At 50.5% G+C, this 24091-nt stretch overlaps 2 protein-coding genes across 9 annotated transcripts in view; one reads left to right on the plus strand and one right to left on the minus strand.

Moving 5' to 3' along the window:
- The window catches only part of USP42 (ubiquitin specific peptidase 42), a 76780-nt gene extending 58275 nt beyond the window's left edge, over positions 1–18505 (plus strand). For 6 of the 7 annotated variants that reach the window (XM_054560130.2, XM_054560129.2, XM_054560131.2 and 3 more), the window contains 9 exons: positions 952–1063; positions 2381–2521; positions 3018–3118; positions 4611–4764; positions 6446–7165; positions 7275–7369; positions 10985–12427; positions 13980–14281; positions 17840–18505. In XM_054560130.2, the coding sequence (XP_054416105.1) occupies positions 952–1063; positions 2381–2521; positions 3018–3118; positions 4611–4764; positions 6446–7165; positions 7275–7369; positions 10985–12427; positions 13980–14281; positions 17840–17880 (3109 nt within the window). In that variant the 3' untranslated portion in view covers positions 17881–18505. Of the gene's footprint in view, positions 1–951; positions 1064–2380; positions 2522–3017; positions 3119–4610; positions 4765–6445; positions 7166–7274; positions 7370–10984; positions 12428–13979; positions 14282–16750; positions 16795–17839 lie in introns of all 7 variants that reach the window. The other variant, XM_024250007.3, reaches the window with a different exon arrangement.
- Positions 18506–19060: 555 nt separating this feature from the next.
- The window catches only part of CYTH3 (cytohesin 3), a 106395-nt gene continuing 101364 nt past the window's right edge, over positions 19061–24091 (minus strand). For both annotated transcript variants that reach the window (XM_024250032.3, XM_054560157.2), the window contains exons 10-13: positions 23010–23086; positions 22822–22893; positions 22547–22701; positions 19061–22290 (exon numbers count right to left, since the gene is read on the minus strand). In XM_024250032.3, the coding sequence (XP_024105800.1) occupies positions 22218–22290; positions 22547–22701; positions 22822–22893; positions 23010–23086 (377 nt within the window). In that variant the 3' untranslated portion in view covers positions 19061–22217. The remainder of the gene's footprint in view (positions 22291–22546; positions 22702–22821; positions 22894–23009; positions 23087–24091) is intronic.

Consider the following 24091-nt stretch of genomic DNA (forward strand, 5'->3'; position numbering starts at 1 on the left):
GACACTGGGTCCCTGTTGTCCAAAGGCGAGAGCCTGGAGTGTCTTGATGTGTGCACTTCTGCAAGACGCGCAGCTCTGTGCCCGTGAAAGCCTGGGGCATAACATTATTGGGCAGATTTGGTGGGAGGAGAGAGGTAAAATTGTCTTTGCGCCCCATGGCAGTGCTGCTTCAGGTGTGGCTGGGCACCCACTGTCTGCCAAATAGCGTTTTCATTGACTTTCTTATGATAAGAGGGCTGCCGTCGGGTGGGGAGTCACTTTCTTCTGGGATAGCGAGGCTCCTTCTCTTAGGGTAGGTTCCCAGGGTTTGGGATAGCATTTGCTGGAAAACTCTAATTTTGATTATTCATTAATATGTTTCCCCATGAAGTCAAGAGTGCCTATTTTAAGAAAGCTCTTTTGTATGTTTTTAAGTAGATTTCCACTTTGTGGTCAGGTAATAGAAGTAATTTTTTTTATTGTCAAATCTTCAAGACCAGAGGGATTTTGCCTTTGTTTTAAATTCCACAGACATTTCTAATATTTATTTTTATTCCTTTTGTTTCTGGTTAGGGCTTTCTTGTCATATAATAATCATTATTATTTTTAAATTAGATGAATTTAAGACATATTTTCACATAATTATACCAGTCTGAACATGTTCGTTTTTCAGTTTCTTTTCGAATTGAGAGAAAGTTGTGTTAACCTAATTTTAACATTATTGGTGGCTTGCGCGGCTTGGTTTTTCAGAATTGTCCTAACTTCCTTTCCTTTCATGCTAATTAAGCAGTTTCCCCCTGTATTTTTAATGTTAATATTTTCACTGTTGGTTGAAGGCTGGTGGTTCTCATCCAGTGTCCTTTTTGGAATCTTAATGTGGAATGTTTGAGAGTAATAACAAGAAAGACCAAAATACCAAAAATTGTGTGTATATATTCGTCTTCTTAAACTTTTGTTTCTGTTTATTTCAAGGTGTAAAAAGATGGTTCCAGCTTCAAAGAGGTTCACTATCCATAGATCCTCTAATGTTCTTACACTTTCTCTGAAACGTTTTGCAAATTTTACTGGTGGAAAAATTGCTAAGGTATGTGGATGATGTCATTAATCATCTTTTATGTCGAGCCTTTCAAGGCTTAACATGTCTGTAGCTATTAAGGATTAAGGACTCGACTTTCTCATGACAAAATTGCTAACTACTACCTACATTTGGGCTTCATTGTCTGTTTTGTTGGTACCCATGGTTGTGAGGGGATACAGGGAGAGCCTGTATAATCTGATATCCAAAGAGGACTTCCTGCTAGACTTTGCCAGTTTTCACCAAATTTCATTTTGTCTTGTTTGTTTGTTTTCTGATTGGTAGTACACTGAATTTTCCCATTTTCTTCCCACTTTCTGAAGATTGAAAGTGGTCAAAAACTAAATAGCATGCAAGAGAAATAAACGATCCATTCCTGAATTATTAAAATTAAATAATCGGCCGAGTGTGGTGGCTCATGCCCGTAATCCCAGCACTTTAGAAGGCCTAGTCGGGCATATCACTTCAAGCCGGGAGTTTGAGACCACTCTGGCAAACGTGGCAAAGCCCTGTTTCTACTAAAAATACTAAAATTAGCTGGGTGTGGTGGCAGGCACTTGTAATCCCAGCTACTCGGGAGGCTGAGGCAGGAGAATCGCTTGAACCTAGGAGGCAGAGGTTGCAGTGAGCCGAGATTGTGCCACTGCACTCCAGCCTGGGCAACAGTCAGATTCTGTCTCCAAAAAAAAAAATTAATGTTCAGAGTTGTCATTTTGTTACTCTGTCCTTTGATGGGTTTGAAGAATTCACTTAATATATAGATCCTGACTTGTTAAAAGAAAATAATAAATGCAGCAGGATGGCCTTAAATACACTTAGATTCAGCTATCGTCCCGGTTAACCATGCCCTTTGAAAGGTGGCTAGGCCAGGCGCAGTGGCTCATGCCTGTAATTCTTGCATTTTGGGAGGCCAAGGCGGGTGGATCACGAGGTCAGGCGTTCAAGACCAGCCTAGCCAAGATGGTGAAACCCCTGTCTCTACTAAAAATACAAAAATTAGCCGGGCGTGGTGGCGCACCTGTAATCCCAGCTACTCGGGAGGCTGAGGCAGGAGAATCACTTGAACCTGGGAGGCGGAGCTTCCAGTGAGCCGAGATCATGCCAGTGCACTCCAGCCTGGGTGATAGAGTGGCACGCCATCTCAAAAAAAAAAAAGATGGCTAAATGCACTAGGTTTTTTAAATGCATTAGGTTTTTGCTAGAATATCACAGGGCTCAGGTGTTCTGTAGGTCTCCCCTCCTAGGAAGCTCTAAGTACCCTCTACCTGAATATGTGGAATGATCTGTGCCCTTGGAAATGTTTCTCCTTTTTCCATTTCTGTCTAGGATGTGAAATACCCTGAGTATCTCGATATTCGGCCATATATGTCTCAACCCAACGGAGAGCCGATTGTCTATGTCTTGTATGCAGTGCTAGTCCACACTGGTTTTAATTGCCATGCTGGCCATTACTTCTGCTACATAAAAGTAAGCTGTGCAGATTTGCTATTAACTATTGTTACATACATGCTGTAAGACAGCAGTAGCATTCTTGGGGTAGGGAGAGGTGGAACTTTTACAGTTAAAATGTGAATACTCGTTGTAAAAATATTTCTCTTGGCCGGGCGCAGTGGCTTACTCCTGTAATCCCTGCACTTTGGGAGGGTGAGGCTGGGGGATCACTTGAGGTCAGGAGTTCGAGACCAACCTGGCCAACATGGTGAAACCCCGCCTCTATTAAAAATACAAAAATTATCTGCGTGTGGTGGTTCCTGCCAGTAATTCCAGCTGCTCCGGAGACTGAGGCAGGAGAATCGCTTGAACCCAGGAGGTGGAGATTGCAAGATCACTCCACTGCACACCAGCCTGGGTGACAGAGTGAGACTCCATCTCAAAAAAAAAGAAAAGAAAAAAATATTTCTCTTGACTGTGTTCCACATTTAATTAAATCTAATCTCTCTCTTTTATTGGCTCTCGCTTATAGGCTAGCAATGGCCTCTGGTATCAAATGAATGACTCCATTGTATCTACCAGTGACATTAGATCGGTACTCAGCCAACAAGCCTACGTGCTCTTTTATATCAGGTATTGTCATGAAAACAAATTGCCAAATTTTCTGGTATGTCATTTCTTCTTGTCTTATCAACATATTTGAATTCAATATTCAGTGTTTTTAAAAAAAAAAAAAAAACCAGCACCTTAAAAATCAACTCTAGCCTGGGCATGGTGCCTCACGCCTATAATCCTAGCACTTTGGGCGGCCAAGATGGAAGGATCATTTGAGCCCAGGAGTTCAAGACCGACCAGCCTGGGCAACATAGTGAGGCCACATCTCTACAAAATACGAAAAAATTAGCCAGGCGTGGTGTTGTGGGCCTGTGGTCTTATCTGCTCGGAAAGTTGAGGTGGGAGGATTACTTGATCCTGGGGAGGCTGAGGCTGCAGTAAGCCATGATTGAGCCACTGCATTCCAGCCTGAGTGACAGAGCAAGACTGTCTCAAAAAAAAAACCAAAAACCATCAACTCTGCCGTGTGCCTGGAGAGTAAGAAAGGTAGTGTCTGAGTGGGATGATGAGTTTGCTCCGCATCGCACTCTGTGGCCGTGAGCACTGAAGGTGCAGCTGCAGGGAGAGGTGGTAGCTGACGAGGGTGGGCTTCTGCTGCGGGCAGCAATGGAGTGGGCCAGCAGCCACAGGACAATGAGTGGAGACCTCGGGAAGGGGCCTCTGAGCACCTGGCGTGGTCACAGCCAGCACCTCCCAACCTGGAGCACAGGTCAGTCGCCTTCCAGGTCAGGGCCAGCACCCACACCCAGCTCTGTCCTGTTGTGGCTGCATACGCTTTTCACTCACTCACTCGCTCCATTTTTGGAAAAAATGTTTGATAGCTGAAAATTAAGAGTATTCTCAAATGTCCAGCTGGCAGAATGCTCATGTCTGCACATTGAAATATTAAACACTGGCATTGGATTTCGGCAGTTGGGCTGAAGCACAGATGATGATCAGAGGAGGCCTCAGGCCAAGTTGAGGGGTAGGATTTTGTTTCTAACTTTTTTGGACACTAGATTTTCTACAGTGGCATATATTTATAATTAGAAAAATATAAGCCTGGGCAACAAAGCGAGACCCCATTTCTACAGAAAATAAAAAAATGATCCAGGCGTGGTGGTGCATGTCTGTGGTCCCAGCTACTCAGGAGGCTGAGGCAGGAGGGCAAGGCCACAGTGAGCAATGGCTGTTCCTCTGCAGTCCAGCCTGGGCGACGCAGCAAGACCCTGTCTCAAAAAAAGGAAAATATAAATAAACAGAAAAGAAATACCTTTCAGATGAAACAGCATCTTCAGAAAACACAGTTTAAAGAACATCATTTACCCAGTTATCCTTGTTGTCTCCTGATCTGAGTGCCTGATATTAGCCTGAAGGAGAGGATGTGTATAGCTCCATACTGTGTAGCATAAACATGCTATTTTTTTAATCAGTTTTCTGCCTGAGGGGTTAAATGCTGTTGACTTTGTAAATGAATCTCTCCTAAGGAGGTGTCCTGTGTCACCCTAAGTATCTCTCTCCTTGTCTCCAGGTCCCATGATGTGAAAAATGGAGGTGACCTTACTCATCCCACCCATAGCCCCGGCCAGTCCTCTCCCCGCCCCGTCATCAGTCAGCGGGTTGTCACGAACAAACAGGCTGCGCCAGGCTTTATTGGACCACAGCTTCCCTCTCACATGATAAAGGTAACAGTCCTTAGGGAGAAGAACATTTTTATGTTAATTTTTAAAATGTAACTTCAAACTCTCAAGTTGAATTGTAGTGGTTGCTGTGTCCTCAAATACATCTGAATTTCTTCTCACAGTTTAATCAAACCCTCTTATACAGTATTTCAAATATACAGAAAATGGTCGGGCGCAGTGGCTCACGCTTGTAATCCCAGCACTTTGGGAGGCCGAGACAGGTGGATCACTTGAGCTCAGTAGTTTGAGACCACCCTGGGTAACAAGATGAAACCCTGTCTCCACAAAAAATAAAAATCAGCCAGGTATGATGGTGTGTGCTATGGTCCCAGCTGCTCAGGAGGCTGAGGCAGGAGGATCACTTGAGCCCAGGAGGCAGAGGTTGCAGTGAGCTGAGATCGCACCACTGCACTCCAGCCTGGGCAACAGAGTGAGACCCTGTCTCCAAAATAACCCCCCCCAAAAAAAACCCCAAAATATACAGCAAACCTCACCAATGGGGAGCAAAGAGGAAAGCCTGGGTGTCAGCACCTTTAAATTTTAGGTCCCCTCTGGACTTCCATTCTGCTCAAAGGGTTAAACACTTGGAGATTCTTAATTCCTGTCAGACTGCAGGAGAGCGATCTGTTTACAAGAACACGTTTGTTAGGTCCATTTAGTCGTTTCAGGGGTGTGGTGTTTCTGTCTGCTCTCCCCCTGGGTTTGATTTTACTCCTGTTGGTCCTGTCGGGGCGAACAGTAGTGAGCTAGTGTCACAAGGAACACAGGACTCCAGAGTGGGGGCCTCATCTGCGCTGTGGCATCTTCACAGCTTTTCAGCTTGAGTTTGTTTTGGATGATCACATACACTGTCTAGCTGCATGCTTTATTCTATGGACATCAGGCAGTATTTGAGGTATAACAGAGTCACACATCAAATGCCCAGCGGGCTCCCCTATTGGGCTCTGCTCCAGGGTGACATCAGGACTCTGGCAAACAGGAGGGCATGTGCCCTGTAGGAAGGGGTGGTTGGCATTGCTTTTCCAAAGACTGTTTTTGTTTTTACCATGAAGCTTTCCAGTGTTAAGATGGCAGCTAATTCAGGTATTTGAGAAGGCACTGTGAAGGCCACACATGATCTGTTAACTGGCTTTCAAGCCTGCGCCTCCATGGGGATGCAGCAGCCATGGTGGGAACCTGCAGCGAATGTATTACTGCATGAGGAGAATGTGGAGACATTGTGGGGCAGTGGTGGGGGTCATGGCTGAGTGAGCAGCGGCTGAAGCAGCCCCTACTCTCCGCCCACGTGACCGTCTCCTTTGCTCTGAGGCCAGGGTGATTCCCCCTTCCTGGCACTCTGCAGCGGCAAGCTCCCAGGAACCCAGCCAGAGAGCAAGTGTGTGACTCCATGCCACAGGGCCTGCTGATTTCCATCAGATCTGGAACAGAAAGAGTTTGGTCTGAGGATTGTATTCTGTGAAACATGTATGTCCTGTTTGTTGATTTATTGCCAGGAAACTAGGGCCTGTGGAAAGTATGCGCAGGTAGGAGGGATTGAGAAAAACAGAGAACATTTCCAGGTGTATGAAACTTGTTAGTCCTGAAAAAAAAAAGCAAAATGGGAAGGACCCATCAGCCAAAATGGGTTCTGTTTGTGTGACCATGTTTCTGGAGCTCTGACCAGCTGTGCTTTGCTTACTTCCAGAATCCACCTCACTTAAATGGGACTGGACCATTGAAAGACACGCCAAGCAGTTCCATGTCGAGTCCTAACGGGAATTCCAGTGTCAACAGGGCTAGTCCTGTTAATGCTTCAGCTTCTGTCCAAAACTGGTCAGTTAATAGGTCCTCAGTGATCCCAGAACATCCTAAGAAACAAAAAATTACAATCAGTATTCACAACAAGTTGCCTGTTCGCCAGTGTCAGTCTCAGCCTAACCTTCATAGCAATTCTTTGGAGAACGCTACCAAGCCCGTTCCCTCTTCTACCATTACCAATTCTGCAGTACAGTCTACCTCGAATGCATCTACGATGTCAGTTTCTAGTAAAGTAACAAAACCGATCCCCCGCAGTGAATCCTGCTCCCAGCCTGTGATGAATGGCAAATCCAAGCTGAACTCCAGCATGCTGGTCCCCTATGGCGCCGAGTCCTCTGAGGACTCTGATGAGGAGTCGAAGGGGCTGGGCAAGGAGAATGGGATTGGTACGATTGTGAGCTCCCACTCTCCGGGCCAAGATGCCGAAGATGAGGAGGCCTCTCCGCACGAGCTCCAAGAACCCGTGACCCTAAACGGTGCTAATAGTGCAGACAGCGACAGTGACCCAAAAGAAAATGGCCTGCCGCCTGATGGTGCCAGCTGCCAAGGCCAGCCTGCCCTGCACTCAGAAAATCCCTTTGCTAAGGCAAACGGTCTTCCTGGAAAGGTGAGTGCACGTCAGGGTCTTCAGCCTCGTTCGTGGCGGTTCCCTTGGCTGGATTTCAGGAGGCATGGAGCTGGCGACTGAAGCTGAAATATTTTTGTTTTTATTGCAGTCGATGCCTGCTCCTTTGCCGTCTCTCCCAGAAGACAAAATCTTAGAGACCTTCAAGCTTAGCAACAAACTGAAAGGCTCGACGGATGAAACGAGGTAACGTAAGAGTAAATCTGAGGCACATGTGGCAGCATAGTAGGAAATCCAGTAGCCTCCGAATGTGTATTTGAATGCTGTAGAAATTTTAATAGTGAACATTTTGAATCCTAGAATGATTTGAATTATAATGTATAGGATTTATTAACTTGCCTTTTAGAAGAGTAAAGAAAAAATGTGGCATACAGGACCGAGTCCACGGAAACTTGATGTACTCACCATGCGATTTCTCCTCCTGCGTGGCCACCTCTCCCTGGTTAGCAGTGTTACTGGCGTGCCTTCAAGTGCCATCTCATTTCATCTTTCTCATGAGGAATGATGATGTGAGGGTGTGCTGAGGGTCTAGGACAGGGCTCTCAGTCCTGTCAGGAAGCACATACAGTCATCTGTCCGTCCACAACAGGGATGCATTCTGAGAAATGCATCGTTTGGGGATGTGGTTGTCATGCCAGCACCACAGTGTGTCACACAGACCTAGATGGTGTGGCCAGCGGCTCCTAGGCCACAAAACTGCGCAGCCTGTGACTGCACTGGATCCCGCAGGCAGCTGTAACACAGTGGTATTTGTGTGTCTAAACATAGAAAAGGGACAGTAAAAATATGGTATAAGAGGAAAACTGGCACACCTGTACAGGGCACTTACCATGAATGGAGCTGGCAGGACTGGAGAGTGCTCTGGGTGAGCCAGTGAGTGAGTGCTGAGTGAATGTGGAGGCCTGGGACAGTACACTACTGTAGACTCTAGAAACACTGCACACTTTGGCTACACTCAATTTGTTAAAAAAAATTGATTTCTTCAATAGTAAACACACCTTAGCTTACTGTAACTTTTTTACTTTATAAACTTTTAATTTTAAACTGTTTGACTCTTTTGTAATAACACTTAGCTTAAAACACAAACATTATATAGCTGTACAAAAATAACTTCTTTTTTTGTTTGTTTGTTTGTTTGAGACGGAGTCTCGCTGTGTCACCAGGCTCGAGTACAGTGGTGCGATCTCAGCTCACTGCAGCCTCCGCCTCCTGGGTTCAAGCAATTCTCCTGCCTCAGCCTCCTGAGTAGCTGGGTCTACAGGCACGCACCACCACACCCAGCTACAAAAATAAGTTCTTTATATCCATATTGATGGTTTTTTCTACTTTTAAATTTTAAAACTTTTTTTGTGAAGACACAAACACACACATTAGCCCAGGGTCACAGGGTTGGTGTCATCTGTATCATTGACTTCCACCTCCACATCCTGCCCCACGGGAAGGTCTCGAGGGGCAGTAACACCCATGGAGCTGTCATCTCCTGTGACAACAGTGCCTCCTCCTGGAGACCTCCTGAAGGACCTGCCTGAGGCTGTTCTACAGTTAGGTTAGGTTTTGTGAGAGGAAGGAGCACACTCTAAAATAATCATAAAAGGTATGGTTAGTAAATACATACGCCAGTAACAGTCATTTTTTTTGTTTTTGAGATGGAGTCTCTCTCTGTCACCCAGGCTGGAGTGCAGTGGCGAGATCTCAGCTCACTGCAGCCTCTGCCTCCCAGGTTCAAGCGATTCTCCTGACTCAACCTCCTGAGTAGCTGGGACTACAGGCATGCGCCACCCCACCCAGCTAATTTTTTTTTTGTATTTTTAGTAGAGACAGGGTTTCACCATGTTGGTCAGGCTGGTCTCAAACTCCTGACCTCAACTCATCCACCCGCTGTGGCCTCTCAAAGTGCTGGGATTCCAGGCGTGAGCCACCGTGCTCGGCCAGCAGAGTCGTTTATTGCCATTGTCAGGTATTATGTACTAATTGTACGTGCTAGACTTCCATGGGACTGGCAGTGCAGTGGGTTTGTTGGCACCAGCATCACCACACTCACCAGTCATGTGTTGCCCTTGGACTGTTACAGTGACGAGAGTGTTCAGCTCTGTTGTGATCTTGTGGACCGCCATCATGTGTGGTCTATTGTTGACCGTATGTATGAGGTACACGACTGTACTTTGTAAAGGCCCTTCAAGGATTCTGAAATTATAGATAATAAAACCTGCCCCACAATTAAAAAACAAAGGTCATGTAATGTTAGTCAAGAATGTAAATGTAATGTTAGTCAAGAGTAAGAGGAAAGGAATTTGTCATGCGGTGTCAGTGGCTTCACCACGCAAAGAAGCAGGCAGGACGGCCCCGTGGCGAGAGGCTGTGTGCAGGCGGTGCTTGCATCTCTGCACAGGTTGGCTGTGAGTGACAGCTCAGAGTGCAGCCGGATGTCACCATACTCGGTGCCAGGCGCGGGTTCCTCATCAGGAAGTCATGTTCTCATGGCGAACAACTTCTGGTAAAGTTCTGATCAAATCACAGCATGAGCGACTCTAGATTTATATGCTTAGGTGCCTTCCTGGAAACGTCAGTGTCTGTGAAAACCATGCCAGTGACACACCTGTAGTTTTTACCCGCACGGTCGTTGGCACTCACTCACCTGTGGGGGTGCTGTTCGTGCTGGTGGGGCTCCCATCACTGTGGCAACCCCAGAATGGCCCCCGGCGGGTGGGAGTGCCCTCACTGAGGCCCCCTGTTAGGAGGGCTTAGATATTAAACCGGAATGGGGCGAACCCTGTGGGCAGGGAACACTCATTCCCAACCTAAGGATAGGCCAGCTTGGACACTCGCTCCCTCGGCCAGGGGACTCTGGCCTTAGCTAGGCAAGGTAGCATGAGGGTGAGGTGGGCGGCTGTGCAGACAAGCCCAGGCCACAGCAGCTTTCATTATTAACCCTGAGGATATAGCGAAAGCTCTCCGGGAATCAAAGGACAAAGTTAATTTACTACAGAACGTTTTGCTAAAGCCTCTGATTCCTCACAATTTGTCAGTAATTGGAGGAGCTGCTGGCTGTGTTTGGAGGTGGCCGCTCTACCTTTGAGGGTCCAAGAGAAATCAGAGAAAGGGAGTCCAGAGGAAAGGAGGAGGCCCTGTCATCACTGGACTTTTTTTCTTTAGTCTTAGTTATTAGGAAGAACTAGAGGAATTGCGGCCAGGCGCGGTGGCTCACGCCTGTAATCCCAGCACTTTGGGAGGCTGAGGCGGGCGGATCACGAGGTCAGGAGTTGCAGACCTGCTTGGCCAAGGTATAGTGAAACCCCATCTCTACTAAAAATACAAATATTAGCTGGGCGTGGTGGTGGGCACCTGTAATCCCAGCTACCTGGGAAGCTGGGTCAGGAGAATCGCTTGCACCCGGGAGATGGAGGTCTCAGGGAGCTGAGATCACACCACTGCCCTCCAGCCTGGGCAACAGAGTGGGACTCTGTCCCTCAAAAAACAAAACAAACAAAAAAATAGAGGAATTGAAAGAACTAGAGGGATATCCAGAAACAGGAAGAGCCTAGAACTGTAGGATTATTGTTTTGAAAAATAGGCTAGGAGCTGGGCTTCATGATATAACATTTTATTTTTATTTAATAAGGGAAAGAGAAAATTGGGAGTTTCCAGAGATAGGAGTACTAGCCTAATATTGGGCTGAATTCAGCGAGATGTATTTAAAGAGACGAAATAGCAAGTGAACGTTTTGAAGTATTTGTCCCTGTAATGTAATGACATGAGCCTGTCAAGCCCACGCTAACTGGTGTGTTTGTTTGGGGACTGCAGTGCACCTGGAGCAGAGAGGGGCCCTCCCGAGGACCGCGACGCCGAGCCCCAGCCTGGCAGCCCCGCCGCCGAATCCCTGGAGGAGCCAGATGCGGCCGCCAGCCTCAGCAGCAGCAAGAAGGCTCCGCCGCCCCCCGATCCCGGCACCCCCGCTACCAAAGAAGGCGCCTGGGAGGCCATGGCAGCCGCCTCCGAGGAGCCTCCGCCCAGCGCCGGCCAGGACATCGCGGGGGACACAGCACTCCCTGACCTGTGTGATCCCGGGAGCTTAACAGGCGACGCGAGCCCGCTGTCCCAGGACGCAAAGGGGATGATCGCGGAGGGCCCGCGGGACTCGGCGTTGACGGAAGCCCCGGAGGGGTTGAGTCCGGCTCCGCCTGCGCAGTCGGAGGAGCCCTGCCAGCAGCCACTCGTTGTTCACCCCAGCGGGGACCACGCCTGGGACGCTCAGGACCCATCCCAGAGCTCGGGCGTGCCCGAGGCCGCAGAGGAGCCGCCGGCTCCTGTGCTGGACGTGGCCCCGGCCGGTCACCCAGAAGGGGACGCTGAGCCTAGCCCGGGCGAGATGGTCGAGGACGCCGCGGCGCCGAAAGCCCCAGGCCCTTCTCCAGCAAAGGAGAAAATCGGCAGCCTCAGAAAGGTGGACCGAGGCCACTACCGCAGCCGGAGAGAGCGCTCGTCCAGCGGGGAGCCCGCCAGAGAGAGCAGGAGCAAGACTGAGGGCCACCGTCACCGGCGGCGCCGCACCTGCCCCCGGGAGCGCGACCGCCAGGATCGCCACGCCCCGGAGCACCACCCCGGCCACGGCGACAGGCTCAGCCCCGGCGAGCGCCGCTCTCTGGGCAGGTACAGTCACCACCACTCCCGACACCGGAGCGGGGCGGAGCCGGACTGGGTCAGACACCACTACACCGAGGGCGAGCATGGCTGGGGCCGGGAGAAGTTCTACCCCGACAGGCCGCGCTGGGACAGGTGCCGGTACTACCATGACAGGTACGCCGCCCCGTATGCTGCCCGGGACTGGAAGTCCTTCCACGGCGGCCGCGAGCACGAGCGGGCCGGGCTGCACGAGCGGCCGCACAAGGACTACAACCGGGGCCGTAGGGGCTGCGAGCCGGCCCGGGAGAGGGAGCGGCACCGCCCCAGCAGCCCCCGCGCAGGCGCGCCCCACGCTCTCGCCCCGCACCCCGACCGCTTCTCCCACGACAGAACTGCACTTGTAGCCGCAGACAACTGTAATCTCTCTGATCGGTTTCACGAACACGAAAATGGAAAGTCCCGGAAACGGAGACGCGACAGTGTGGAGAACAGTGACAGTCATGTCGAAAAGAAAGCCCGGAGGAGCGAACAGAAGGATCCTCTAGAAGAGCCTAAAGCGAAGAAGCACAAAAAATCAAAGAAGAAAAAGAAATCCAAAGACAAACACCGAGACCGCGACTCCAGGTGAGCCTGGGGCCTTGTGCTCCCCGAGGCCCTGGCGCTGCTGTCAGCAATGGGGTCTGTCCCTTCTCACACGACTCAGGAACAAGTGACCAGCCAGGCCACAGTTGTATCCGTCTGATTTGTGTCTTTCATTTCTGTAGGTTTTGAGATTTCACTATTTTTACAGATTTGTAAAAATTTGCCCTGCTTTTAAGCTGTGTCTTTATTTCATGGTGTCGTTAAATGCTTAACAACCTTTTTTTTCAAAATGATAGCGCCATTTTTGGTGAATGCTTTATAACTCTTCCAAGAGTAAGCATACAGTGTTCCATCGATGAAAAATTGGGAGTCTTTGACCTTAGAATTGGTGTTAATATTCTTGTCAGATGTAGTTATGTTTTCGTATCTGTTACATTTTCCTGAAATTCAGTGGCTGTGAGGTAGGCAGACAACAGGAGGCGCACTTCTCTTGTGCCTGCCTGCCTGCCCAGCGTAGGCATCTGAGACATCTTTGTTTCCTCGGCCTTTGTTTTTGTCTCCATTTTTCAACTTGAAATCCAACTGGGAAATTTGTTTCTGTATTTTTTAAGAGACAGGGTGTTGCTCTGTCACCCAGGCTGGAGTGCAGTGATGCCATCATAACTCACTGCAGCCTTGACCTCCTGGGCTCAAATGATATTTCTGCTTCAGCCCTCAGCCTCTGGAGTAGCCGGGACTACAGGCGTGTGCTACCACCCTCAGCTAATTTTTTATTTTTGTAAAGACAGGATCTCGCTATGCTGCCCACGTTGTTCTCAAACCCCTAGACTCAAGCGATCCCAAAGCACTGGGATCAAAGGCCTGAGCCACCTCACCTGGCCTGTTTTTGTATTTTTAAAAAGCTAAATTGGTTGGTGATTGTCTTGAAAATGACTTATCCATGATGAGATGGATGAGCAGGAACAGAAATAGTAATTTTAGTTGACATCTCTTGAAATTGAAACCCTGGGAAAGATTACCAAAAGCCATATGGAAAATAGGCAGTGGTTATTTGAGGGAAAAATAATATTGCTGCCAGGTGTCTCAGGCACATGGGAGGGAAGGAGGCTTAGTATTTCCTTTCCCTTCAAGTAACTACTGGTTTTGGGAAAAGCTAGCAGAATCCTCCCTGCAGTGTTTGTCCAACAACCTTAGTTCCTGAGAAAGCTGAAGCAGAGGTGGGGCTGTTCAGGATGGAGCTAAAGTTGGTGAATTTATGGCCCTGGACTGAAACAGTCATTACAGTGAAGGCAAACTTGTTAAATTTTTGAGACAGGGTCTTGCTCTGTTGCCCAGGCTGGAGTGCGGTGTTGCAGTCGTAGCTCACTGCAGCCTCAACCTCCTGGGCTCGAGTGATCCTCCCACCTCAGCCTCCCGAGTAGCTGGGACTACAGGTGTGCGCCACCATGCCTGGCCTACATGGTTAATTAGATAAGAATTGTGCCTGTTTGCACAGTGAATGTTCTTAGTGAATGGGTGGAAAGGCCAAGCTCTAGGGTCTGCTGCTGGTGGTTTGGTGTTTTAGGGGTTTGAATTCTGGCTTTTCCTTCCGCAGGCATCAGCAGGACTCAGACCTCTCAGCAGTGTGCTCTGACGCTGACCTCCACAGACACAAAAAAAAGAAGAAGAAAAAGAAGAGACATTCAAGAAAATCAGAGGACTTTGTTAAAGATTCAGAACTGCACTTACCCAGGGTCGCAAGCTTGGAGACTGTCGCCCAGTTCCGGAGAGCCCAGGGTGGCTTTCCTCTCTCTGGTGGCCCGCCTCTGGAAGGCGTCGGACCTTTCCGTGAGAAAACGAAACACTTACGGATGGAAAGCAGGGATGACAGGTGTCGTCTCTTTGAGTATGGCCAGGGTAAGAGGAGATACTTGGAATTAAGAAGATAGAAACTATTTCTTAATACATTTTCTTTGCAAAGGTGATTAACACATCGAAAGAAAACCTCAGGTGGCATCAGAGGGCACAGTTACTCAGAGCACCCCTGCCCTGCCTGGTCCAGCCTCAGTGCTCATCCCTGCAGTGTGGTTCCGTTGTACAGTTTGGCTTCTTAGCACCAAGCCCTTAGCGTTTATTGAAGGCCTAAGTGACACAGGACTGAGGGCAGCACTACCTGTGTCACCAAAGCCCTGGAACGTACAGCTCTGGGCATCTGACTGCCTTGCAAAGGACCAGAACTCTTGGTTTTGTTTTATTTTATTTTATTTATTTATTTATTTTTTGAAATGGAGTCTTGCTCTGTTGCCCAGGCTGGAGTGCAGTGGCGGCGATCTCGGCTCACTGCAACCTCTGCCTCCCGGGTTCGTGCCATTCTCCTGCCTCAGCCTCCCGAGTAGCTGGGACTACAGGTGCCTGCCACCACGCCCGGCTAAATTTTGTGTTTTTAGTAGAGACAGTGTTTCACCGTGTTAGCCAGGATGGTCTCGAGAACTCTTGTTAGCCAGGATGGTCTCGAGAACATTTTTGATAGAAATGCTTTTGCAGCGTATACGTTACTCTCCCGAATTGTTAAACCTATAGCATTCTGAGTGTACCCTGACGCTCGGTACTGATTTGCTTGCTTGGGTCATTAGAAGCGTGGGCACTGGCCTCTGCTTGAGTGACACTGCAGAGGCCTCTGCTTGAGTGACGCTGCAGAGGCCTCCATGTGGCAGACCCCTGGCTGCCGCTGCCAGGTGTCCTAGATTCTCTTCTGCCCTGTGGGGCTGTGTCTCCATCATGTGGCCACACGCTGTGCTCTGACTGCACTTGAGGCAGCCCCCCCCACTTCCTCTCCCATTGGTGTCTGGTGACCGCTGGCCCTGGAGAGGAGCTGTGAGCCTGTTAGAAGCGAATGTCACTCGAGTCAGTGGACTTAGAGCAGAGGCTGGCAAACTGCAGCCCTGGGGCCAGCTTCGGCCAGTTACCTGGCTTTGTATGAACTTGGAGTTAAGAATGGTTTTAACCTTTTTAAGTGGTTGGAAATAATCCTAAAGAAGAACAATGCGTTTCACATGAAGATGATGTGAAATTCAGACCGCAGTGTCTGTGGCTTGATTGGGGCGCAGCCAGGCGCGTTCGCACGCTGTCTGGCGGCTTCGCTGTCGCTGCCTGGCAGAGGTGAGTGGCTGCGGCAGGGCAGGGACCGTGTGGCTCGCAAAGCAGAAAATGTTTATTATTGCCCCTTGACAGAAAAGGTTTGTCACCCCTGCCTGGACACCCGTTGTTTGTGTTCACGTATGAAGCGCATCCCCTCCTCCCAAGGGGCTTTTGACGAATCATCAGGGCTGCCCTGAGGCCTTTTGCTTCTCGGCTGTGTCGTAGGTTAGGTGGAGCTGTGTGTTCTGGGGAAGGCCTGTCCCTCCCAGCAGCCCAGAGCCAGCATGCATTGTTGATTGAGGGGTAAACGGTCCTTAGAGTGTGTGAAAGAGAGCTGGGGGTTGCGGGGTGGGCCCCATGGGGGACATTTGCCCGTGGAGTGCTGGGGAAACAGCCGGAGATGAGGACAGGCACCAGCACTGCTGATGAGGACGGGGAGCCGGCGAGGACGGGGAGCCTGCGGGCCTTGTAGACGTTCTGGACATTTCAGAATTGGTTTTGCGTTCCCATTTCAGCGAATCGGGGAAGGAGATTCGTGAGGGCTGCTTGTGGTACCCGAGGATCCGAGGATGCAGTGGATGGGCTCATTCTGAGTGTGGTGCGGGCTCCCAGGATCGTGGGCTCCCAGCTGGGGCTGCTGGGAGACAGTGATGGCCCCCGAGGCAGCTGGTCCAGTGGGAAGGAGGTTGAACGTGATCTTGTTTGCCTTGTGTCTTGGGTGCTGTGGTCAGGCATGTGTCTGTGTGGTGGCCCTGCGTTTCCGTCCCCGTCCCACTACACTGATGACAGGGTTTGCAGCTGGCACTTCTGCTGCGAGCAGACTGAGGAGCCTTTCTTGTCCTTCTGAGAAGGCCGCTGCCCAGCCCCGCCTCACCCAGCGTCCTGTGGTCCTGCAGGTCCCCCTCTACCCTGGACTTCGGCCCCTTGTCTTTCTCTTTCAAACTCCTTCTCTGGCTCTGTTCCGCCCAGTTCAGTTCTTGGGCCTGAGATCTGTTCTAACATCAGGCTGCGCGTGGGTTGGATGGAGCCCTCAGTCATCACGTAAACCCTTTGATATCAGTAAAACCCTGGGAGCAGCAGCTGAGTGCTGGGACATCCGTGCTCACCTCGCTGGGGAGTGGCCTCAGGCGCTCACAGGGAACCGCAGTGACTCTGACCATAGATAGCCACTTAATGCACACACACAGCAGAGGCACTGGCGATTTTGCAACCATCATTAAAATCTCTTTCCTGACCTTTGCTTTCTAGGTGATTGAAAACTCAGCCTCAAAACAAAAAATTCACTAGTTATGGTAAGCTGCTTTCCTGTCTGTTACCTCATTGTTTGTGGTGGCGCTGAGGGGACGCAGGCAGAGGAGTTTTAATTCTGCGGCTCTGCCTGGGGGCTGGGCTCATAGGAGTTGGCAGAGCCATGGAGAGGCCCCGGCAGGTTCCCAGCCAGCCCAGACCCAGGCCACGCGCTTGGTGACAGATCTAGACCCTCCACCTCGTCACCTTTGCGTTACTGGCTGGGGAAGACTTGCATCCCTCATGCACGCAGAGTCGCCCTGTTCCCTTGTGCCTCACTGGGAAAAGCCAACCCGTCTCACAGTGGCAGAGCCCACGGGCCTTTGATAAACATCTGGGAAGGGAGAGGCCCGGTCCCCAGCACAGGCACCTCACTCAGGAGAGCGGAGCCTTGCTCCCTCGCCCACCCCGTCCTGTGCTGCTGTCTGCGCCCCGAGGTAGCACTGAGCTGGAGCTAGCACCCACCCAGCAGCCACCATACAAAACCATAGGAAGGTGGCCCAGGGCCGGGCGGCAGATCACGACCTCGGAGCTGTGGGGCTTTGTTGGGTCACTTCACACAGCGGTCCTGGGAGTCACTGGTTTCATACCTGACCCTTGTGGAGCTAGAGGGGACAGTGAACCATTTTTCCCTTGAAAGGAAACTTTGTCCAAATGTGTCTGTCACATGTAGTCAGCAAGAGGAATTTAAAATGAATTTCCAAGTGAAGAGTCTGTGGATTAATTGGCCGTTAATTAACAGGCTTTATCAATGTGTCCTCAAGGGAGAGGCCCAACCCTAATTAAGGAGCTAAACTTCCTGAGTGAAGGGCTGTGAGGATGGAGGTGGAGGAGGCATCTGGGGCTGGTGGTGGCCGGGCCCAGCAGATGGCGCCTCCCTGGCTGAGCTGCCCGCACCACCAATTCCCTCATTTCCACTCAGGAAGGCAGTGATCTCCTCAAGGAAGAGCTTCCCCAGCCTTCGGGAGCAGCTGGCAGGGCGTCCGGGAATAAGCCCTATGCGCCGCTGCCTGCCTCCAACTCACTAACCCTGCGCCTCTTGTCTTTCAGATTCAACGCATTCAACAGAAGCCATCCCCAGCCCAGCTTAAATTATAAAGATAGACAATAACTCTGTTCCAATCTGCGTGGTGCTTCTTTAGTAAATACTGTACAGATTTTACCATGGAGAACTTTTTTTTTAGTTTTTACCTTTTCTTAATTACCCTTATTCCGAATGGACAAACACTTTCTACCACTGCTGACCATTGTAAAATACCGTGTATATAAATCCCATTGAAATAATGCCCTGGAATAGAACATCTCAAATGCTGCTTAATTACAGACTCAGGTCGATTACTTGTATTTCATGTAATGTTCCTCCAAGTTAGACATCTGGTGCAAGACCAACCGGGAGACCATGGAATTGTCAAAAGTACAAACTGACAGTGTGTATATTTAATTTAAAGACTTATTTAAAAACTCACAAGCTCTCACCTAGACTTTGGAGAGCAGTCTGTTTTCTGTAATGTCTGATACTAGAAACTAATTTGCTTATTTTAGTTGTATTCAAGATTTGAAGATGTATTTTATAGACAAGTTCTGTTTTTGAACTTTGTGGAACTGTTCCAATCAATTTCCCAGTTATGATGAGTATTTACATTATGAATGTATAACCCAGACATGATTTGTAAAGCCGACAGTATGTTTCTATTACACAACACTTTTTGATACAGCGTCTCTTGTCTTCACTGATACTGGAGTCTCCGTTGTCTGCTTGGTCCCTTCGAGTTTCTAGTTACAGACACAATCATACTGTGATTTTATTTTTAATATGGATATGCTATCAAACTGTGATACACTTATAATTCACTGGTCCTGCATCAGGAGATGGAGTGGGGAAAACTGTATTTAATACAGTTTGTATCTGAATAATCTGTATGGTTTATACAGTTTGTGTTGTTCAGAGATGTTTAAAGTTTGATCTTTGTTTTTTTAAAGATTAAAAAAGCACTTGCCCCACTGTAAATATACAGCATGTAAAATTTCTATAGTATATAAATGGCAGCAAATCACACACTTGGCGTCTTTTTACTGCTGTTTTCCCCATTTGCTTCCAGACTCCTTCCTGTCATCTGAATTCACTTTCTTAAAACCTTCAAGTAAGTGCGTGCTCCTGCTGAAGTCGGCACCTTCGGCCAGGCCATCCCACCTGGGACGGGCAAAGGAAAATTGGAGGGGTGTTTGCTGGACCCAACAATATCTGTTTCAAAGAACCAAGTCTTAGGCTTGTTTTAACAATACATGTGATTTTTATTTAGTGAACACAGTATTCGCAAGAGCTCTGACAGCCATCCACCCTCCAATCTTTCTGTTCACTGTACAACCAAGTATCAATAGAGGCTATTTCTTCATGCGAGCTGTGGGAGTATATACATTGAATAACAGACACTCTGGAAATCAACAGATGTACATTATTTACATATTACTATATTTACTGCAAATAGAAATATTTTCTAAGAAAAAAAAAGTCAATTTGTGGTTTCTGGTCTACCACAGACCTAACTTCTCAGCAAAGCACATCTATGTAGATATCTGCGTTTGTAACTTTAAAAATAGGCATTGTTTTCTATGAAGCACTAAGTGCTGCTCCATCTATAAATAGCTCCTATTTTCAGTTTGGTACCACATTAAACTGCCCCAAAATGTTCTGTGACCCCCAAAGACATTGCTGCTTATCTGGGTCCAGGGTCAGTACAATTAAATATGAACCAGGGCACCCAGCAAGACAGGCTGGAAGGGCTGTGGCAGCCGCCGCCTCCCCGTGAGGCTCCCCTCACTGCCTCCTGGCCTCTGTCTCTGGAAGAAAGTATCTTTGGCCAGAGTTGGGACTAACAATTCAAGCCCTGCGCTCAGACGTCAGGGCGGGGAGGAGGAGGATTGTGATTGTGACGGGGCCTGCCCAGGGTGAGGGACAAAAACAGATGTGTCCTGTTTCAGGGCCGTCCTGGTGGCGGCTGGCCCTGCACGGTCACTGACCCAGAGTTTTCTGGACCAGGCCTGCCTCAAGGATCAGCAGGCATGATGGCTGCACGGCCTTCATGCTAATACTGTCATAACACAGCCTGGAGCTAGGCGATTTCCTTTAACCACAAAGTACCTGGAGTCTAACTCAGCACCACAGCCTCTGCATGGCTCCCGGGTGCCCACCACCTGGTGAAGCTCATTCACAGACGACAGCAAAGGGGGAGCTTGATCATCTGGCGACTCCTTCCTGCTGCTTCTCCCAACACCCAAAACAGAAAGCTCTGCATCCCCAGGTCACACCTGGGTTGGTCAGAAGGAAACGGCTCGTCCGAGCACAACATGCTGACAGAGCTGGCTGTGGCCAGTCCTGGGTGCTGGGCAAGCCTGAGGGGTGGGCACCGCCGGAGCCGGCTGTCAGTGTGTGGTCTGGGCTGGGGGTCCAGGCAGCGTTTATTTTCATGGAAGACCGGAGGCCAGAGTTGCATATCTACCAGTCAGGCATTTCAAGAACGCTGACATGCCTTTCTCAGAACTAAAACTTCCAATTTGAGGTATCAGTAACAAAGCCTAAGAACTTGGGAATGAAAGTCTGATGCAGGACGGGGGCTTCCGGCCTCGGACCCCTCTGCAGTCTAGTGTGACTTAAAGCTACATCAAGGTCAGCCACAGGGAGGCGAAGGGCCCGCAGCCGCTCGGCCTCCACTTCAAGGCAATTCAAAGGAACAGTCTCCGCTGCTGAGAAGGAAACCTAGGTGCACACAGTCTGAGGTTTTGTCTCTGGCCTGGGCATTTTGCACAGGAGTACAGATGCCCTCCAGAGGGTGCAGATTCAAGGTATGTGTGCCTATGCAGGTGGGGCAGGAGGAGGAAGTCCATAGAGGAAAAGCCAGACACCAACACAACAGCCCAGTGTGCGACAGGGTCCTGGGGATGCAAATCTCCCGACAGCAGCGTCTGCCATCGGCCCAGGTCGGCCCAAGCATGCAATGCCCCCGTCCAGTCCTGAGCCCTCTCTGTAGGTGGGGCCCAGCTCCATCCTTCCTTGAGCGGAGCACTGGGCACCTCCTATCCTTACATCCACAGCAACCTCACAACCTCCCAGGCGGGCGTGGAGCTTGACCAGTTCCACCACCGGCGTCTATCTGGGTTCTCTACATGCCGGGCCTCTGCACCCCAGGGCCTGTTCTTCCCTCCTCGTAGGGAGGGCACCTCTCTCAGGACATGGCGCGCTACATGGGGTGAGACTGTTTTTAGTTACTTCTGTGTCTATTCATTAAGAAATCTGGTCAAATTAGAAGGTCTGTAAAATAAGTGTTCATTTTGCCACAGGTTTTAAATAGCAATGAATATGGTCAAAAGCCAGTCTAACCCATGGATTCTGCCGACCTGTATGAAACGCTGCTGTATGTGTGCGTCTAAACAAAACATCACCAGTTTCACGTGGTTCGGCGTATGGACCATCTGTGTCCAGGGAAAAGGCTGTTGCCCAGGAGTTAGCAGTTACAGGCTAAACACCCCCAAACCATTAACTGTTATAATTTTAATGATTTGCTTAAAGTATTTGTGGGGCCAAAAAGCCTGGGTTGAAGGGAGGCCACATGGGAGTCACCCTGGAGCCCCCAAGTGCCATGGCCGTCCCTCCCCCAGCCCTCATCCCGAGCCCACCTGCTGCCCCTGGGGCTTGTCTGACAGCCCGATAGGGCAGGGCTGCACGCTGCCCCTGTGGCGCTGCCCCCAGCCCTCCCCTTGGGTGCTGCGTCTAGATGGATATTTTTTCAGTGCACAGTATATACTTGTGTCCAGGAGTTAACTTTATAGCTGCCATTCTAAAAATACTACTGTTAGAAAGTATCTGTTATAATTTCAGAATATAAAAAGGCATATAAAAGCTATAATCCTATATATCTGAGAAAAATTCTGAATAAAAAACTGGTAGCTTTTCCTTTCCTGTTTTGCTATAAAACAGTGGCTTTCTAGAACGGTTAACACTGCCCCGAGTGAATGCGTTTGGCGTGGTGTGAAATGAGGCTCCCGTCTGTGGAATCTGTCCCGTGTCTGCTGTGGAGAGAGCGGAAGCTGCTGTCCTGGCTTCTCCCCCTGGGGGCACTGGGATAGTCGCAGGAAGGAAATGCTTCTGGACACGCGCAGCCGACCACGACCCCAGCCACGGCACGAGGCGTCGAGGATCAGTCTGGGCCACGGTTTGCTCTGAAGCAGCAGCTTGCACTGCAGGGCGACCACCTCCCAGGACCCCAGCCACGGCACGAGGCCTTGGGGATGCCGCCTGGGCCACGGTATGCTCTGGAGAAGCAGCTTGCACCGCAGGGCGACTGCCTCCCTGCCACGCTTTCCGCGGAGGGGCCGCCCGTGGTGTCTTTCTGCTGGGGTTGGGTCTTTTACCTGGGTCTTTTAGCCAGGAAAGCTATTTTTTATTGGCAATCCTTCGTTTCCTTGTTGCCAACATGTCATAGAAGGGATCCCTGCTGATACTGGCTCTGGTGAAAAGAGGAAAACACACAGGTTAGGTCGTGAGTGACACACAGACCTCCCCTTTCCCACCAGCCCCAGAGGCTCCTCAGACAGGACCGCAGGCTCAGATCTGAACATCGGCTTTGGCAGCCCGGCCCTCTGGGGTTTCTGGAGACAGAAGGTCCACTCTTGCACACGGAAGCATCCATGTTCCAGGCCATCCCCCACCCTCCAACCGGCACGAGAAGACGGGCCCGGCCCCGCCCCCGAGGCCCCGCTCACTTGATGGATTTCATCCACTCCTCCTTCTCCTCCGGGCTCGGGGCTGAGATCCGGTACACCACATGGTTCCCCTCTACCACGCGGCCGTCGGCCTCCGTCTTACAGGCCTTGATGACCTGCCCTTTGTGGCTGGGATTGTAGAGCTCGAAACAGTTCTGGTGGAGAAAGAGAGAGGGGAGGCCGTCACAGGGGCTTGGGGCAGGGAATTCCCTACAGGCAGTGAGGATGGCTCCCAGGTGGCTGGCAGGAGAGAAGGTTCAGGAGGAAGAGCTTACGGGTTTCCGGGGGTCCTCCACCTCCCTGATGCTGAGGTTTTCCAACGGGATGATTCCCCTGGGCTCCTTATCCTACAAGAGAAAAGTACACGGCAGGGCTCACTGTGGGTCACCAGCCTGAGGGTCCCTCGGCCCCAGGGCAGCTCCGGGACTGCTGGGAGGCGGCCAGGAGGCCTGGCCTTACTTACTGTTGTGTATTCAAAGTAATAGAGGCAGTTATCGGTCAGGATGAACCACCGGCGCTTCCAGGTCTTCACGCGCCCTCCTAGAAGCAGAAGGGCCCCGTGAGTCTGCGCTCCGTGCACAGGGAGCCCGCGGGTCCAAGAGGGGGCCCTGGACCTGCACAGACCACTGCGTTTTCAGAAAGGCCACCAAGGCGCCAGGCTTGGGTTTAGGTGTCCTTCAGCGTTCCCACCGCAGGACCCCACATGCACCCACCCCGCCCACACCGGCGCCCCCTCCACGGCACCGAGGGGCCCCTTGATGACACGACCGCGCTACAATTCGCTTCCTGGGAGAGTTAGCGGGATGGATGGCGTCATTTCCCCACATGAGATGGCAGCGTGATGAAGTCAGGACTGCGCGACCGGCTCTGTCCAGGACCTGACCCCACCATGTCAGGTGGTTATCGCATTACAGAGGCCCTTGGGCAGCCCTGGGATCCATCAAAATCAATCACCCCTGGGCCCAGGGAATCGTGAGACTGAATTAATTTTGTAACAAGATCTGGAGCACACGTGCACACACGCATACCCCCATCTGTACCTGCCCTCCTCTCCCTAAGGGAAGGAAATCTCTGATCCTTAAACACCGAGCAGAGACAAACTGACTTCAGCGGCTATAGCCTTGCCGGTGTTTGTTTTTTAAATAATTCAAAGAAATACACACTGGTGGCAATGAACTCAAGTGCTCCCTGGGGTACTAGGCCCTCTCTGCCCCATGCCTCTCCAGCACTGCGGAGCTCACCCAGCTTTCTCTGTGACAGGCCGGCAGGGGAGTAGCCCTCCCTCCCTCAGTGGGGGCCAGCGCGGGCGCTGAGGCCTGGAGGCAAGATGGTGTGGAAGGGCTCTGCGGATGGATCACCAGGACACGGGGCTTCCCCTGTTGGGGCCTGGTTTGCAGAGACCCTGGGTGAGGAGGACGCAGCTGCAGGTGGGAGGAAGCCTGGCTCAGCGGTACTGGAGGCCGGAAGGGGTCTCTGCAGTCCCTCTGGGACCCTCTGGCCCCTGCCTCACTCAGCGCTGCCATCCTTTGATGCCTAAGGCAGCCT

The sequence above is a fragment of the Pongo abelii genome, chromosome 6 (assembly GCF_028885655.2).
Source record: "Pongo abelii isolate AG06213 chromosome 6, NHGRI_mPonAbe1-v2.0_pri, whole genome shotgun sequence".
Classification (NCBI taxonomy): Eukaryota; Metazoa; Chordata; class Mammalia; order Primates; family Hominidae; genus Pongo; species Pongo abelii.